The sequence below is a fragment of the Chelonia mydas genome, chromosome 3 (assembly GCF_015237465.2).
Source record: "Chelonia mydas isolate rCheMyd1 chromosome 3, rCheMyd1.pri.v2, whole genome shotgun sequence".
Lineage (NCBI taxonomy): Eukaryota > Metazoa > Chordata > Testudines > Cheloniidae > Chelonia > Chelonia mydas.
The window spans coordinates 87,842,951-87,862,459 of NC_057851.1; the positions used below are offsets into that span (position 1 = coordinate 87,842,951).

Genomic DNA, 19,509 nt, shown 5'->3' on the forward strand with positions numbered 1-19,509 from the left:
CCGCCCAAGGCGGGAACCCCGACCCTGAAGCCGGAGAAGGCAGCTCTGGTGAGTGTACATTTGTAACTACAGAACAGGGTTTAAAAGCAATAGTGTTTAATGTTTGATTTGCCCTGAAGAATTGGGATGCATTCGCGACCAGTACAGCTACTGGAAAAGTCTGTTAACATGTCTGGGGATGGAGCGGGAATCCTCCAGGGACATCTCCATGAAGCTCTCCTGGAGGTACTCTGAAAGCCTTTGCAGAAGGTTTCTGGGAAGGGCTGCCTTAGTTCGTTCTCCACGGTAGGACACTTTACCACGCCAAGCCAGTAGCAAGTAGTCTGGAATCATTGCAGCACAAAGAATGGCAGTGAATTGTCCTGGGTTTTGGTTGCGTTCAAGCAACATTCGGTCTATATCTTTCTGTGTTAGCCTCAGGAGAGTGATATCATTCATGGGCACGTGGTTGAAATAGAGGAATTTTTGTCAGGGAACAGTAAAAGGACCCCGTTCATGCTGGGTTGTTTGCGCTTGGCTAAAAGGGATCATCCTGGAGAATAGCCACGCAGCGCGGGGAGGGATGAAGGGATCATCCCAAAGAATAGCCACGCGGGGGGGGGGGGGGGAGGCGTGTGCTGCACATCCACCCGAAAACCTCAGCCCCTCCTTTTAAATGTGAAACCCAACCGGCATTGTTTGCTATGGGAAAGGATGGCACTGCAGTTTGAAACCATTCCCACATGTTATGAAGGCGTAAGAAGCCAACCCCGCGTACCAGTAGGCTTACCATGGCTGCCTGGAAATTGAATTCTGTTGCTCAGCTGTTTGTGATGTGTCACCATACTGGCAGGCGCTCAATATAAAAGGCAAAATGCGACCTTGTACCTAAAGCACATATGCTGTCTGCTGTGAATTGCTTGATTCACTGTGAAAGAGTCTCCCTTTTGTTCTCAGAAATGTATCATCTTAAATTTTGCTCTCCCTTTTTATCTCCCCCCAAATGCAAATGTTTCTATGCTCCCCCTATCATCTCCGTCCCTGAGGTTATCGCAGATTAGATGGCGAAAAAAAAGCACTCATGATGACATGTTTTCCGAGCTCATGCAGTCCTCCCACACTGATAGGGCACAGCTTAATGCATGAAGGCATTCAGTGGCAGAGGCCAGGAAAGCATTAAGTGAGCGCAAAGAGCAGAGGCAGGAGGCGGTGCTGAAGCTAATGGGGGAGCAAACGGACATGATGAAGCGTCTCTTGGAGCTGCAGGAAAGCCAACAAGAGCACAGACCCCCGCTGCATCCATTGTAAAACTCCTGCCCTCCTCCCCAAGTTCCATATCCTCCTCGCCCAGACGCCCAAGAACGCAGTGGGGGAGGCTCCGGGCACCCAGCCACTCCACTCCAGAGGATGGCCCAAGCAACAGAAGGCTGTCATTCAAGCAGTTCTGATTTGTAGTGTGGCTACAATAAGCAATGTGGCCTTGTCCTTCCCTCCTCCCACATCCCACCCCATCCGGGCTACCTTGTCAGTTATCTCACTCTTTTTTTAATTAAGAAAGAAAGAATGCATGGTTTCAAAACAATAGTTACTTTATTTCCTTTGCCAGCTGTGATTGAAGGGGGGAGGGTTGTTGGCTTACAGGGAATTAAAATCAACAAAGGGGGAGGGTTTGTAGCAAGGAGAAATACACACAACTGTCACACCATAGCCTGGGCAGTCATGAAACTGGTTTTCAAAACCTCTCTGATGCACAGTGTGTCTAGCTGTGCTCTTCTAATCGCCCTGGTGTCTGGCTGCTCAAAATCGGCTGCCAGGCAATTTGCCTCAACCTCCCGCCCCACCATAAACGTCTCCCCTTTACTCTCACAGGTATTATGGAGCACGCAGCAAGCAGCAATAACAATGCAAATGTTGGTTGCGCTGAGTTATAACCTAGTCAGCAAACAGCGCCAGCCAGCTTTTAAACATTCTACCACCATTCTGCACTTGCTCAGCCTATTGTTGAACTGCTCCTTACTACTGTCCAGGCTGCGTGTGTACGGCTTCATGAGCCATGGGAGCAAGGGGTAGGCTGGGTCCCCAAGGATACCTATAGGCATTTCAACATCCCCAACAGTTATTTTCTGGTCTGGGAAGTAAATCCCTTCCTGCAGCCATTTAAACAGACCAGAGTTCCTGAAGACATGAGTGTCATGAACCTTTCCCGGCCATCCCACGTTGATGTTGGTGAAATGTTTCTTGTGATTCACCAGTGCTTGCAGCACCATTGAGAAGTACCCCTTGTGGTTTATGTACTGGTTGGCACGGTGGTCCGGTGCCAAGATAGAGATATGCGTTCCGTCTATCACCCCACCACAGAGAACCCCATTGCAGCAAAGCCATCCAGTGTGATCTGCACATTTTCCAGAGTCACTACCCTTGATAACAGAACATCAGTGATTGCATTAGCTACTTGGATCACCGCAGTCCCCACAGTAGACATGCCCACTCCAAATTGATTCCCAACTGACCGGTAGCAGTCAGGCATTGCAAGCTTCCACAGGGTTATTGCCACTTGCTTCTCAACTGTCAGGGCAGCTGTCCCCTTGGTATTCCTGCGCTTTCAGGGGAAAGCAACTCACAAAGTTCAAGGAAAGTGGCCTTAAGCATGCAAAAGTTTTGGAGCCACTGTGAATCATCCCATACCTGCAACAGTATGCGGTCCCACCAGTCTGTGCTTGTTTGCCAGAACCGGCGTTCCACTGTATCAACCAGCCCCACTGCCATCATGATGTCTCAATTGCCACAGCCCGTGCTTTCAGGAACGTCTGTGTCTATGTCCTCATCACAATCGTCCTCGTGCTGGCGTCTCTTAGCCTGGTTCTGCACATACTCCAGGATAATGTGCGAGGTGTTTACAGTGCTCACAACAGCAGCGGTGAGCTGAGCGGGCTCCATGCTTGCCGTGGTATGGTGTCTGCACGGGTAACCCAGGAAAAAAGGCGCGAAACGATTGTCCGCCGATGCTTTCACGGAGAGAGGGAGGGAGGGTTGACTGACAACATGTACCTAAAACCACCCACGACAATGTTTTTGCCCCATCAGTCATTGGGAGCTTAACCCAGAATTCCAATGGGCAGCGGAGACTGCGGAAACTGTGGGATAGCTACCCACAGTGCACCGCTCTGTAAGTCGATGCTAGCCACGGTATTGAGGACGCACTCCGCTGACTTAATGCGCTTAGTGGGGACATACACAATCGACTGTATACAATCGATTTCTAAAACTCAACTTCTATAAAATTGACCTAATTTCGTAGTGTAGACATACCCTTAGATTACAACCAGTCCATCTCATGTAGGGAACACTTTGCAGAGGTTAACATCCAGGCTTGGAGCTGCCAGAGGTTTTATTTCTACATGGGGGGTTCACATATGGACTCACAATGTTTGAGACAAGGGCAAGCTAAAGTAATAATAAAAGCCCTACAGTTTCAGAAGTGAGTTTGGACAGTCTGGGGGCTGACTGGGATGTAGATTTGGAAATTTCTGTTGATGTGCTTAAGTGCAGAGTAGAAGGCACAATATGGAAAAAAAATCACCTTTTCAATTTACATTTATTGACTATGTAGCACAACTTAGCCTTTACATGCATTGGGGCCCTCTTAGCTTTTTTTAAAGTAATAATGAGAACTGTTGGCAATGGGGAGGCACCCCAACATCTCTATTACCTTCGTGTAGAATTCCCTAAAAAGAGAGTCTTTTGGAATAATGTGCGCACAAGGAGAAGCTTTATTTTAGATATAAGACTTGGTGTGAAAACCAGAAATATTCTTCCCGGCTCGCCTTAGTTTTAACAAATAGCTGTGTAAACACCAGAACCTGTTTCTGTGGACTGATCTCATGGCCAGATGATTGTCTCTCCAAAGGTGAAGGTCTAGCCAGGAGCAAAGTGAGAACTGGTAATATAGTCTGTCAGAACTGACACCTCATGAACCTCTGGCATTTGAAAGAGAAATGAACCTTGGGACTCTTGTGGTCGCCGTTTATTATGTTAGCGATTGATAGTAGAGTTGCAAGTAATATGATATATAGTGTACAGTATTGTTGATCTACACCTTTTGTTACCCAGCAATGGTGTAGATATTTCTAGTCTATTTACTCATTTAATCTTCTCTGTCTTATTTCTGCTTTTCCTGAACTTGGGTTCTGTGGTGACCTTTGCTGTTCTTTCATTGTTTTCTTAATGTGTTTCCTTTTTTTCAAAATGATTGTGTATGTTACATGCAGGATTATAAACACAAAGTCTTGTATTATAGATTATTCTCTGTTTAACTTCCTCTTCTCAGTTTGTGATACTAAATCAAGACAGGTTTCAGAGTAGCAGCCGTGTTAGTCTGTATTCGCAAAGAGAACAGGAGGACTTGTGGCACCTTAGACACTAACAAATTTATTTGAGCATAAGCTTTCGTGAGCTGTTAGTATCTAAGGTGCCACAAGTACTCCTTAAATCAAGACAATACACATTAAATCACAAAAAAAGAGGAAGAAAGGAGAAAACATGTTCCCATTGGTTCATTGGGGGTCCGTTTGGTAAAGATAGGCTATATTGTGTTGTACTATAATTTAAGCCATCCTGGTCAGATTATGAGTATCTGTCTTATCTGATATGTAAATGTAATTATTTAAAGCCATGGTAATCTATTTCACGATACCTGCCTCACTTTGGTTTGTTTCAGAGCAAATGATTTGCTGTTCGTGACTTCCCAGTGCAAGCTAATACTTTTTTTACTTCTTAAGATTCTTTATTTCAGCCTTTAGTGTAATTTTCCATTAATTTCACAAGTTCTGCAGTTGGTGCGGGGCGATCTATGACTGAACTCCCGGTAGCATTGATAGTAGTCAGCTGTGTAAACTTTCCTCCCCTCTGCATTTATAAGACAATAGACCCTTCACGTTTAAATTAGTTCAGTGTGGTGTCAACTCCCCTGATGCGCAACTCGCTTCCCAATAGTACAATTTATAAAAGAGAAAGAGGGCCCTAATGTAATTGTAAATAACTTTGCCCTAAATTTAGCAATCTAAAGTTACTGAAGCACTTCATATTTTAAGAGAGTCTTGATCTTTCAATCTAAACCACTTTTTTCTGCGTTGGTCTTTTCTTTCGTTCTATTTCGAGCACCCCATATCTATTTGGAGCACAGGAATTAAGCCCCAATTCAGAAAACAGTTGAGGCATGTGCAATGAGATTTCGACATCTTCTCAAAGTTAACTTCATGCTTATGTGCTCCCCTGGATAGGCATGGATTTAAGCAAGTGTTCAGGGCCACCCTTAAGAGCAGGCACAGGAGTATGGTTGTCCTGAGTGCCAACTTCTGGGGGTACCACATCTAGGGCTGGCCTTGCAGGTGCTTAAGTGCTTTGCTGAAACAGAACTTTAATATTGACAAGGATCAGCATTAATTCCCCCACTAATACTGCAGCATAGTACATGATTCAGTGAACCCAACAACATTCCAGAATTTGATTTCTTTATTTTTAAACTCTCTTTAAAAGTAAGGAAAAATATTACTTCAAAGCTTTAATATGCTTTTTCGTTACACTGGCACTTTTCAATGCGGTGTTTTAAGGGTATGTCAAATAATTTTGGCACTGTAACTTTTGGGGATATATTTTCAAAATCCTGGGAAACGATTTACCTGCGTGACTTGCACTGATGTTAATCACGTGGCTAAATCCCCAAGTGCTGCTTTGAAAATTCATCACTTTCATGTTCAAAAAATAAGCAGACTCAAAGGAAAAAGTTACTCTCTTTTGCATCCGCAAATCAACACAGAGGCCTAAAGTTATAGCATGTTTCAAATATATTGTGCTATGCAGCATCATAAACCAGAATGTTTTTGCGGCCCAAATCACTTAAAGCATAAAGGTTAATGGAAATGTCTGATGTAGTAGAAGGGACCAACTTATTCGAATCCAGATTCTTAAATTACTTATTGGATGTCATCTGGCCAAAGTAATCACATTCCTGACTCCTGCTGTTTCTGTGCTTCTTTCTGCAAGTAAACAAAGTCTGGTCTTAACCTACCAAAAGTTATATTCTCAATGTCACTGCCAGTACAGCAAATAATTAGGATGCTGCCTCATGGTACCCTCATTGCAAAGAGTACATTTGAGTGTATTTCTTAATGAGCAAAAGTCCTATGAATCACAGGTTTGATTGGGGAAAATGCTCAGGATGAAATCCTGGCCCCATTGAAGTCAATAGCACCACTCCTATAGATTCCAGTTAAGCCAGGATTTCACGTCCAAGCTTTTGGATGAGTATCTGAAGTATTTGCCTCTTTCATCCGCAATGGTAGGTTAGAATTCTCATGAGATTTCAGAGAGTCCTCCTCCAGCTTGTTCCAGAAATGCCAAAAGGCCAGCTTTTCCTAGGAGATGGTAGCACATCTGTTACCAGTTTCAGCTGGACCCTAGAAATGCATGGGCACGCATGACGATGAAGAATAATGGGGGTGCAGTTGGGAAAGCCGATGAAGCTTTTTCAAACCTTTTAAAAGTTTTGGTGTCCGTTTGGAATAATGTTCAGTTTATCTTTTATCCTATTTTGCCCATTGGTAATTGTGATTACAGCTGACACTAAAAGGATATGTGGAGACACACAAAAATATTAAATTGATGGAACTTTTTCTAACTTCCCAAATGGTTCCTGCTCAGGTCAAGCTTTTTGACAGCGGTTCAGGTCAGCTCTAATATCCATATTTAGACTGTAAGCTCTTTAGGGCAGTGGCTGTCACTTATGATGGGTTTGTACAACTCCTCACACAAGGGGGTCCCAGTCATGATTGAGGCCCTGCAGGTGCTTCCACATTGCACATAAATAAGAGGGTTAACTGTCCCCAGTGAATGTGTGTTTGGTTTCTTTTGAACTGAGAACAGTAATAATCCTTGGCCCAGCATTAGAACTGTCTGACCTTTCTGAAATCATGGATTTGATCTGCAAGCCATGTTGTGCTGACAGTCTTCAAAGAGTAGAAATTAAGTATTGTGTGACTGAATTCCATTGCCAGGGCATTGCAGAACAAATCTGGTAGCGCAAAAATTGATTCTGGAAGCAAAGCTACCAGTCATGAAAACTCTGTTTTTGTCTCAGTGCAACCTTTCTCTAAACTAGTCCAAAATTTTTGAATCTGCACCTAAGATCACAATAACTTTCCTTTAAATTTATAATAAGTCTGATTATTCTGTTACTGTTCTGCTTGGTTACTCTGATACCCTTAAATGCTGTTGCTCTCCTATTTTAAGTGAGACCCTCTTGCATCAAGTTTTACATCATATTTATATTCTGTAGTCAGGACTTGCATACAGGTCTGGCCTTACCATGAGGCGAACTGAGGCGCCGCTAGGACCAGACTGTGGGGGGGTGCCACTAGGATCCAGAGTGTAGAAAATTGTGTCTGCCACTGGTGCACATGTATTCTCTCTGCTCTAGATGCACAGAGATGGTGGAGTGCTGTGCTGGAGGAAGGAGGGCCCAAGAGACATAACAGGCAGGCAGGAGAAAAGGTGAGAGGGAATAACAGAAAGCAGCAGGAGCCGCAGGGAGAGAGAGAGGAGGAGGAGCCTCTTATGTACCTCTCTAGCACCCCCAGGAGCCTGGACTGATTAACCTCAGCTTCTCAGGGAGTTTTCTGTTTCCTGCTGCTTCCCTGAACCCACTTGAGGAGAACAGGCAGTCAGCTGAAGTAGTAGGAGCCAGTTAGGCCCTTAAGACGCTGATATCTTCCCTCACTCAGGCCCTGCTACCAGCCTGCTTATTTGTCCCCTTCAGTTGAGTCTTGAGAGCCACTATAGCTGGCACAGAACAGCAGTCATGAGTGAAAGAAAAAAACGCCCCTCTGGGGCAGCATTCAGAAAAAGAAAGAAAGCAAAGGAAGCTTTTCTATCTAAGCAGGAAGGAGCTCTCCTGAGACACATAGACACAAATGTTCGCGCTGACCCTTCTGGCCCTAGTGAGGATGTGCGTGTTGAGGAGATGTCTGATCTTCCAGTTAGTCAGAGTGCAGGTGACCTGGCAGCTACTGCAGCATCCATATCTCCATCTCAAATGGATGAAACCATGCACATTCCTGAAGAAAAGTGTAGATCAGAGAAGAGTGTGGTGGAGGCGCAAGAAACAGCTGCTGCTGAGTTTAGTTCCTTAAGTCTAGATGATCCAGGACTGTGGACCCACTTGAGCAGTAGCCTGAGGGACTCCCTTGTACTGCATGGGCCACAGCAAGCGAAAAACTTCATGTTCCCCAAAGACAATGAAAATAGAAGTTTCCACCCAACACATTACTGGCGTGAAATCCCCAATGGTGACAAAGTGGAGAGGCCATGTTTTATGTACTCAAAAACCCAGAATGCTGCGTACTGTTTTTGTTGCAAACTCTTCCAGTCTAATGTTCCAGCCACATTGGGTTCTACAGGAACAAAGGACTGGAAAAAATCTGGCTAGAAATCTGGCATTCCATGAGAAAGCAGCAAATCACCAGAGAGCATTCCATAAGTGGAAAGAGCTTGAGATGAGACTAAGGTTAAAGGCCACCATAGATGATCAGCATCAAGAGAAGATTTCATCAGAGTCTCTTTACTGGCAAAATGTTCTGAAAAGGCTCATTGCCATTGTGAGAATGCTTGCTACCCAAAACCTAGCGCTGCATGGCACTTCAGATCAGCTGTATGTGCCAAACAATGGAAACTTCCTTAAAATTGTGGAGCTGATGACTGAGTTTGATGCTGTACTCCAGAAGCATCTAAGAAGAGTCACCACCCAAGAAATGTACACACACCACTACCTTGGAAAAACAATTCAAAATGAGATCATACAGGTACTGGCAACAAAAGTCAAACAGAGGATTGTGGCAGATCTGAAGTCAGCAAGATATTACTCTGTCATTCTGGACTGCACACCTGACATCAGCCATATGGAACAAATGACTTTAATGGTGTGTTTTATAACCACAACAGAACCTAGTGAAAATGTCCCTGCAATGGTGACTGTCAGAGCATTTTCTAGAATTTATTGACATTGATGATACTACAGGAGCTGGTATGACAAATGTGCTTCTTAAAAAGCTGGAAGATACAGGAATTGCGATAGCTGACATGAGAGGTCAGGGCTATGATAATGGTGCCAACATGAGAGGAAAGAACAGAGGAATGCAGACTCGGATCCGAGAGTTAAACCCTTGAGCTTTTTTTGTCGCATGCAGTTCTCATTCATTGAACTTGGTGGTCAGTGATGCAGCATAAGCTTCTAGTGAGGTTGCTGAATTTTTTAATGTAATTCAAAGCATCTATGTATTTTTGTCTGCATCAACTCATCAATGGCAAATTTTGAAGCAATATCTGGGAACATCCTATCTGACACTAAAACCACTGAGGGCTACATGATGGGAAAGTCAAGTGGAGGCGATTAAAGCCTATCAAACACCAGATTGGGAAGACAGATAATGCCATAGTTGCCATTATGGAGGATAATGCTATGACGGGACCTGTTCGTGGGAGAACAGTGGCAGAGGGAAATGGAATCATCAGAAACATACATAACTTCAAATTTCTATGTGGCTTAGTGTTGTGGCATGACATACTGTTTGAAATAAATGTTGTAAGCAAGAGACTCCAAGGTGTTGACTTTGCTATATCTGAAGCAATGGAACAACTGGACAAAGCAAAGTCATACCTACAGTCTTACCGGTGAGATGAGGGATTTCAAAACGTTCTGAAGAGTGCACAGAAGTTGGCAGAGGAATTTCACACTGAAGCTATTTCCCACCCATTCAAGAATACAAGAGTCACCGAAGAAGAAGACATTTTGATTACGAGGCATGGGGTAATCCCGTAAGAGACCCCAAACAACAATTCAAAGTTGAATGCTTTAACCAGGTGCTAGATTGTGCAATAGAGTCAGTTGAAGAACGTTTCATGCAGCTCAAGGAACACAGCAGTATATCTGGGATGTTGTATGATATTCCAAAACTCCTCACTATACCTGAAGAAGACCTACATCAGCAATGCAGGGCACTTGAGACAGTGTTGACACATGATGACATGCGCGATATTGATGCGAGTGATTTAGGTGATGAACTGAAAGCCCTTTCAAGATACATTTCAGCAGGATCAACTCCAAAGGTTGTTCTAGAATATATGTGCACAAATAAGATCACCACCCTCTTTCCAAATGCTTTTGTTGCTCTGCGCATACTTCTAACACTTCCTGTAACATTTGCGAGTGGAGAACGCAGCTTCTCCAAGCTGAAGTTAATAAAAACACATCTACGCTCCACAGTAACACAGGAGAGGCTGGTCGGCCTTGCAACCATCTCAATAGAGCATGAGCTGGCCCAGACTGTGGACCTTCAGCAGGAAGCAGTTCAAATCTTTTTTAAAAAAAGGCACAGAAAGCACCACTTTGATTATTTGAACAGATAAAAATGCCAGTGTTTACTAATCAGACAAGAAAAGTTACCTTTACTGTTCAGGCGTTTGAAAGTTAAGTGTTACTTAAAATTTTTGAACAAGGCATTTTAAGTTGTTAGTTCTCCTTTATTGGGGTAGGTAGCAAAGCAGTACCATGAGAGGAGTAGAACAGGAAGAAGGCAGAACTGAGACCTTTCAAAGTTTTGGCCCAAGCAAGGGGACATGGGGGCATCATTTGAGCTCACCGCCTTAGGTGCCAAAATGTTGTGGGCTGGCCCTGCTTGCATACATACACTGAACAACAAAATATTCTTAGGAAATATTACCAAAAATTGTTGAAGCTCAAATCATTTTTCTTGGTAAGTTTTTAAAACCCAAGTGAACTGAAAACCCAGACAACCACCTTGCTTTGTGGTGTTGACTGATTTGAATTGCAAGACAAACAATGTGTTAGTTTTTACCTACCTAAAATACCTTGTAAATATTTCAGTTTTAACTATATTTAAGTCACAATCTGGATTTATGTTCTATTGAATCTATCCACTAATTTGATTGCATAAGATATAATCTCTCATGAGATATAGCTTGTTGTGCGTGTGTTTCTAACTCTTTATATGTAATTGTTTCTTTGTTTTTATCTACCGACACAGGAGAAGAAAACTTGCTGGCAATTTTGAAACGGAGATGGTGGAAGTACATGATCCTGGGGATAATAGATATAGAAGCCAATTACCTGGTAGTCAAAGCTTACCAATACACCACTCTTACTAGTGTACAGGTAAGTACTCAAATTATTTCCTCTCTCAGGGTTTGATTCTGCACCAAGTCAATGGTACAGTCCCCATTCACTTCAACACGGCAGGATCAGGAACCCAATTCCTTCTTTGTCCTCCTCTTTACAATGTCTCACACTCATAAAATGATGTCTTTTTTGTTTTAATCTTTTGCTAATTTTAATGCTGACCATTCTGCAAGCTGTAGAAAAATAAAATGTTGTGTAAATTACGCATTCTCACATTTTGGGGCTAAGCTACTTGGCTTGGTCCTTTAATAATATATTTTAAAGAGTAAATACCCATTTGTGTAGACTCAGTTTGCAATTGGAAAATTACAACCACATTTTTGTCAATGCCCTCAATCAAGCAATCACATGCATTTCTTTCAGGCACAGTTTGCCGTGTCCAAAAATCACCAAAAAATCCCAAGACAAAACCCCATAATTCTCCCCCCAACACACACACACAATAGGAACAGTCTTCTTTAAAGGTATAGCCTGTAAATTTTAAAGATTTAGGTTTTTCCATTGTAGGAGAGAAAAAGTAATAGAAATTCATAATGGAAAATGTATATCTCTGGACATGGCTACACAAATTGATGTTGATCATTCAGAAATAAAACACATTTGCACTCTATATAATGTCTAAATAGCCTGGCACCCTTAGATATTCTGATCGTATTTATACCTTACTTGCCTGAAACTTGCTATAAAGCCAGTAAAATAAATAAGCAGCGGTTAGTGTCCTGAAAAAGCAGAGATAATTATGAACATATCTCTTTCATGGTTGAGTGAGCAGTGCTGGGGGAAAAAACTGAATTTTGCCTGAATAAGAAGCAAGAATGGGGGAAAACTGCAGTTTTAAGGATTATATGAAACACTTGAAATCAATGTGAGTAACTATAAGTGCTTCTGTTGCCAGAATTTGGCTTTCAGACTTCTTTGAAACACAAATACATATTTAAAATTACCTGTAGCACCTTTTCAAAGGAGAACCTAATAACAACCCCTCCCCCCCAACACACAAATAACTCTGTTATTTTATACCTAGTGGAATGGAAAAATCTATCATAATAAAACCAAAATCAGTATTACTATTTTTGTATAGATCTCCCTGAGCAAGCTTCTACACTACTTATAGAGGCACACAACCCCCTGTACTTGGTCTTTATAGGTCTTTGTATCTGTCTATGTTTCTACCTTTCTCATCCACTCACACAAATGTGCTTCAGCAGCCTGGTTTGTGAATTATTTTTCCAGTTCTAAAAACTGGGTAAGTAACTAAAATAATTAATTCAAATATCATGACTGTTGTCAAATTAATTACTTTGTTGTTTAGGTCTAGACTCAATATTCACATACAGTATATTTTTTTGAACTTCAGTTTCCCGGTACTGTATTTACAAGATATTACATCATGCTCATCTTACCAGTGTTATAAAGTTTTCTATTAAACGTATTGTGTGTGATACAAACATACATAACTTTGCCTTCCAGCTCGGTTCTTCCCCGTTTTGTCAAATAGCATTATGAGACAGATTCTGTTCCCTCTCTCCGTTTACTCACACTTGAGTTTCAATGAGATTGCTTGCAGAGTTTGGTGTAGTTCACCATGAGTAAGGGATCTGGCTCTGTTTCATTAGATGAAATACCCTTTCCAATCTGGTTGGCCTCAGAATAACACTCTATCTTTCTCCGAGATGGTAGAGCATCGATCTCTGTAAATGTTTATGTGCTTCATGATGCTGGCAGGAAACAAACTTTGAATACATGGGTGCTGAACATTTGAAAGTCTGGCTTTGAGCTCTTTTGAAAATTTGGACCTAAATGTCTAAAGACTGAGAAACTCACATTCATTTCCAAAATCCAGGTCTTCAGCACAGCAGCCAAACACAATCTCACCACTTAGGCTAGCCCTGATTAGTCTCTGATTCTTATCTACATGCAGTGCAGTACATGCTGTTCTGCTGTAGTATTTGGTACTAATTGTTTTCCTTATTTCACATCAAACAACTCTTTAGGCTGCTTCTTCAAAGCTCTGTGCCGCAGTACTATAGTGTATGCATACGGAGCCATCAAAAAGAGACCATTGCAGAAGGGAGAGCCATTTTTCTAAATGGTGATTTATATGGTAATTTATTCTTTGGGCACTCAAGCCTTTGACTGGCATGATAAAAACGAAGATAGTAAAACCTCAGATTTGTAGACATCTGGAGACCAACAATAAAAGTATGTTCTTTGAGTTATTTTCCCTGTGGGTGCTTCCACTTCAGGATGTGCGTGCGTCCGTGCACTGTTGGTCAGAGATTTTGTCAGCAGTGTCCATTAGTCTGCCATTGTGCCTTGCACATTCTTGTGCTCCAGAGCGAGGATAAATATATATGAAGGGCAGGCCCACTGTGGCTCCCATTCCTTCTCAATTGCCTGTGGCTTGATGTGGAATGTCACAATGTCCATTTTAGCTGTCCATGCAGCTTGCTGTTTTCTTCTCTTAATTGTTCTCTTTCTTTTTTCCTTAGCTTTTCTTTATTTTTGGTTATTTAGCAAAAATGTGTGCTTGGGCGGAGGGGTTCCCCCTTTCCTCCTTTTTTTGCCCTGTTGGGACAGCATTCTGACTCATCCGCCTCTAGCTTTCCTAAACTGTTATGCCCAAAAGTCTGGACTTCAAACCCTGACCAGGTCTTTGCCCTGCAGCAACAGGCATTCTATCTGCCTCCACTGCCTTGGAGAGACTCACATCCCTTCCAAATGTAAGGGCCGCTCTGGATTCAAAAGCAGATGCAGAAAATGGAGGAAGGACCAACTATAACTCTATCTTATAGAGCATTTTCTGAGACCCACAGGGTCCAAATCTCTCCACCCCCATATTTTGGCTTTACTGCCCAGTGCACCTCTGTGAATATTTTTGCTTTGGTAAGCAAAGACCCTGGGGATCCTTCAGAGTTGTCTGGACATTTAAAAAAAGAGACCCCATTCTCCAGAGGAAGAAACCAAGAGAAGGGCTAAGTCACCTCTCAAACTGGAACCAAGGAGACTAAATGACCTGGCATGTGTGCCACTGATGCTTCTATCTCCTCTAGTACTGAGATCTGGCACTGACTAAAAAGACCACGCCGCATACTGAGAAGCCTTCTAGTAAGCAACCTCAAGTAGTTTTACTGTCAGTACCAGACCCAGTGCCTCTGGAGTGTTACCTGCACAAAATTCTCTATTACACACACTGTAAGGCACCCAATTTTAACCTAAATTTGTTGCCCGCACACTCTAGGACATCCCACCTCTACCTAGTTCCTAGGGCTCAAGGCTTCCACTGCTACCTAGTTCCTAGGGCTCAAGGCGTAACCCGGTCGACTTAGGCACCCCACCCTTTCCCAGTTTCTAAGGTTCCAGGCAAAAGGCACCTAACTTTACTCCTCTCTGGGCTCTGCTCCTCCACGGGCTCAGAGCAAGCACCCATTCCTTGTGGACTGAAGGCTTAATCTTTTACAGGTTTACGGGTTTTTTGCCAGTGAAAGAGCCTTACACAGTAATATCCTACTTAACCTCTATTTATTAACAATTATCAAAACAGAATGCACCTGCTAAGCAGACAATGCTCACCACTCCCAATAAGGCAGATGAACATTTCTTGATGGATAGTCAGGATCAGGTCATCTGGGGAACTCCCGCTTCTGCATAGTGTCATTGGCAGGGTGTGGAGGTCTGGCAGCTCTGATTTTGGGGCTGTGTCCTGGAGTTGGAGACCAATTCTGGACCTCAGGACTTTGAACACCTTCATCCTCTCTCAACAGTTCAGAATGGTAACCCTGCCAGATATAATTTCCTCTTTGGAAATCGGAGATTGGTTTGTCTCCCTTGATCTTCAGGATGCCTGGTTTGTTTTTTATAGCCATACACCTCTCCCACAGACATTTTCTATGCTTTGTCATTGGCAGAGACCACTACCAATATGGTGTCCTACTTTTAGGCCTCTCCACTACCCCAGGGTCTTTACCAAGATCCTTTCAGCCACAGCAGCCCATCTCTGCCAGATGGAAATAATTATCTTTCCCTGCCTGGATGACTGGCTTGTAAAGGGTCACTCATTTCTCAGCAAGCAACAAGATCCTACCCCTATTCTTCTACTTGGGCTTCAGCTTGGAAATGTCAGCTCTCACACTTACACAATGAATTGCCTTAATTGGGCCCATTGTGGCCTTCACTACCACCAGAGCATACTTACCCACACTTACACACACAGGTTTGCTACAATTCCCAGCCTTATTTCCACAATACAGTAGAGCCCACAAGCCACAGTGAGGGCTTGCTTCAACTCCTGGGCAACATGGCAGCCTGTACATTTGTAATATCTTTGTGGCAAGACTACACTCCTGCTATCTTCAAACTTGGCTGAGAACAGTCTAGGCATCCAACAAACAAAGTCTATCCAAGCAGGTGTCAATACCTCAAAGGGTCCTCAACTGTTTCAATTGGTAGAAGAATCCCCAAAAGATCTATGTGGGACTTCCATTCCTGCATCCCCACCCTCCTGCAAAAATCATCACAACAGATGACTTCCTGCTGGGCTGGGGTGCATATTTGCAGGACTTCACAGCTCAAGGCAAATGGATCCACCAGGAAACCACCCTCCATATCAGGGCAGTCCATTGTGCCTACCATCATTTCTTACCCCACATCGGGGCCACTTGATCAGAGCAATGCTGGACAACAGAGAAGCAATGTATTATATATAAATCATCAAGGAGGAACAAGATGGAGAAAAGTTGTTCTCTCTTGCCACAGAGGCAGGATGACAAGCAATAGGTTCAAACTACATCACAGCAGATTTAGATTAAATCTCAGAAAAAAAGTCTTAACTGTAAGAACAGTAGGACAATACAACGGACTGCCTCGGGAGGTGGTGGAAGCTCCTTCACTGGAGGTTTTCAAAAGGAGGCTGGATAGACATCTGTCTTGGATGGTTTAGATACAACAAATCCTGCATCTTGGTAGGGGGTTACACTAGATGACCCTTGCTGTCCCTTCTAACCCTATGATTCTATGACCTTATGTGCAGAATCCATAAAACTATGGAATTGGTGCATATCTCACACATAGAGATCTCAGTGGATTACCTGCCAGAACTGCAGAACACAGTAGCAGATTCTCTGAGAAGACACTTCCACCAGGACCACAAGTAGGAGCTGAACAATGAGGTACTTTGAAAGATTTGTCTTACCTTGGACCACATGGATGCAGATCTCTTCCCAGTTCCATCCAATGTGAAGTGCTGATGGTTCTGCTCAAGGCAGGGGGAGAGGGGGAGAGGAGGATGGGACACAGTCATAACTCATTAAGAGATGCTTTCATTATCAATTTGTGTGTGTGATATATAGTTGAAATTGCGTATATGTGCTTTTATGAGGAGAGATGTGCAAACTGAAGTGGAGATGGTAATGAAAAGCATAACAAGCCACTTTTTAGGCTGAAATTCTGTATATATTTAAACATGTCTATGCTATTGTGTACAAACATATGCCTCCTTTCAGCATTAAAACAGTAGAAACAGGTTAGACCCTTGTTACATTACAATAGGCACATAGGGTAGGATCCACAAAGGTATTTAGATGCCTCAACCTTAGGGGTCTACGTCTTGGGTATACACACCTCTGTCCGTGTTTTGGCTCCTCTGTAACCCACAAAATTGCTGCCTCACCCTGTAGGGGCCTAAACTTACTTGGTGCCTAAGTCCCCTCTGTGTCTGTGTTTCTGCCCCTGATCATGCTTGTGGATGCCTAACTGCTGCCCAAGCACCAGAATGAATCATGAACCAGGAGATGATGGGCATTTGTCCTCTTATCTCGTGTGCAGAGTCTAATCCCGGAGACTCTGAGCACACCTACTAGATTGGTTCCCATTCAAAATGTGGCTAGAGGAACAGATGGTGCGCACCTTGTAACTTTTAGCCCAGTGGTGAGAGCACTCACCAGGGATGTGGGTTACCCAGATTCAATCCCCCTATCTCTAGCAGAGGGGGAGAAAGGACTTGAATAGGGGGTCTCATGAGAGTGCTCCAACTACTGAGCTTTGAGATATTCTGTTGTGGGCTCCCTCAGTCTCTCCTGGTGAAGCTGTTCCACTGTGTATAAATAATGAGTCATTGGAGCAGGGGGACGATACCTGGGGTCTCCCACCTCCCATGTGGGTGTCCTAACCACTGGACTACAGAATCATTCTTTTTCTCTTTTTCTGGCCCAATGACTATTTAAGTATTTATCCACAGTGGAACAGTCATAGGGCGAGAGAGAGAGAGAAAGAATTACTCTGTAGTTCCCATTTGTGACTTGATAAGCAAAGATAGGTGCCTCCTTGCAGCCCTGACTTAGGCACCCATCTCCAAAAGGGGGGCAGGGTTTAGGACACTCCTCTCCTCAGCATCTCCCATAGGCTAGGTTAGGTGGCTCCCTGCCTAGCATGCTGGCTTTTGTAGATCGCATTCTTAGGCACCTCTCTCTCCCCATTCATTGTATAAGGAATCTAAATGCCTAACTCGGATTTGTGGATCGCAGTCTTGTTCGTGCGATTCTTCCAGGCACCAGGAAGTTAGGCTCTGTGACACTCCGTGTTGCAGTGCCTAAGTCTATTGATGGATCTCACCCATAAAGTCTGATACTGATGCCACTGAAGTCAATAGCAAAACTCTTACATCAGTAGTTCAGGATCTGACCCATAAATTATTAACTAGAACAGTGCAAACCCAGCAGTCTTAATTACACTGGAGCAGCATCAGTCAGCACATAGTCAATGCATGTAATATTCCTTACATTGCATATTTTCCCCAGGAATTATGCTGATTTTACATCTGTAATTAGAGGACAGAACAGATTGTGATTAATTAATTTAGCATGCGATTAGTGCATGTTGCCAAGCAGTTGTTCAGGTTTATTTTTGCATGGGAAAAAGGGTGTCCTTTTTTTTAAAAATAAACCTATTTGGTAAAAGAGAAAAATGAACATAATTCCTGATTCCTGCAGATAAAATACACTGTGAAGCTGTGTATTGCTTGCTGCCTGGCTCTTTTTGTTGGTCAATTAACTGTGATGCAAAAGAGAACGAGCAAATTATGTTGAGTATAATGAGCAGTTTTCACCCAGTCATCATACCTCCCTAAAAGCTTCCTGTCTTTCAATATCAAGATTTGTCACTGTAAAATAAATCATTATGATTGATTTACAGACCAGAATAGTTGTTTACTCCAATCATTAAGAAAATCGGGTACCTCTAAAAGCACAAATGTTGTTTTCCTGAATATGAAGTACTTATTGTGACAAGATGACTTATGCCTCACTCATATTTCAGTTATGGTATTTAACTTATTATTAGTAAATAAGGGTCAGTCATCAGACAGCAGTTTGACTGACTACAGTATAGCCCATTTGGTATAATTTTCTACATTTTGTCTCTTTGTTGCCAGGGAAATGTCTCTACATTATCAAACTTAATCCAAAGGGACACATTATCGTCATTATCTTCAGGAAGTTCTAATCACTGTATGCTTTTTTTAAAACAAATGATTATCGTGAAATGTGTGAAGTTGGTCCTGGGTTGATATTTGACAAGCACGTACCTTGTCATCCTAATTTTTCCATTTCCAGGATGCAGTTGATTTTTTGTTTAATTTTTAAATGTGCATACAATGGGAAAATTAATTTAAAATGTTATAAAGAAGCCCAAACCCAGGGTACAATCAGGTCAGACATCATCAAATAAAATTTCTCTTTTTGTCATGGGAAGATGGTAAACTTGTCATCAAATACGGTGCACACAATTTAAACATTCCTTGCACATGATACTGAGATAGAGGTTGGGTTCAATTTACCTAGACCCTGCTATCCCCTTCTGTGGGTTCCTCTAGTGACAATTCTGATTTAAACCATTTTGAGAGACAGGTTACCAGACTAACGAATCAGTTAGTTCTGGTGTGGTAATGGTAAATCTTATATTCTTATGTTAATATTATGTCAATATGTTAATATTCTTATGTTAATAAAATTTCTGTAGGTGGTTGATGATTGAAAGACATTGCACTGCCTCTGAGCCAAGGTTGATAACAGACATTTGAGAGAAATTTTTTTCCCCCACTGATGATAACATTTTTAACAATTACTGTATGTTATCAGATTTGTGAATTGCGAACATATACCTTCTTGCTGACAGTGACATCTATTCTCCTATGTGTGCAAACCCAGTGTGCGTGCGTGGATGTAGCTGGAATGTATTGTAAGTCTCTGGAAAAGGGGAGAGAGAAAGCCTTAGAAATAAGGTCACTA

At 42.6% G+C, this 19,509-nt stretch overlaps 1 protein-coding gene across 1 annotated transcript in view; it reads left to right on the plus strand.

Moving 5' to 3' along the window:
* The window catches only part of SLC35F1 (solute carrier family 35 member F1), a 384,606-nt gene that overhangs the window by 311,020 nt on the left and 54,077 nt on the right, over nt 1–19,509 (plus strand). The window contains exon 3 of the mRNA XM_037894694.2: nt 11,076–11,203. Coding sequence (XP_037750622.1) covers nt 11,076–11,203 — 128 coding nt within the window. The remainder of the gene's footprint in view (nt 1–11,075; nt 11,204–19,509) is intronic.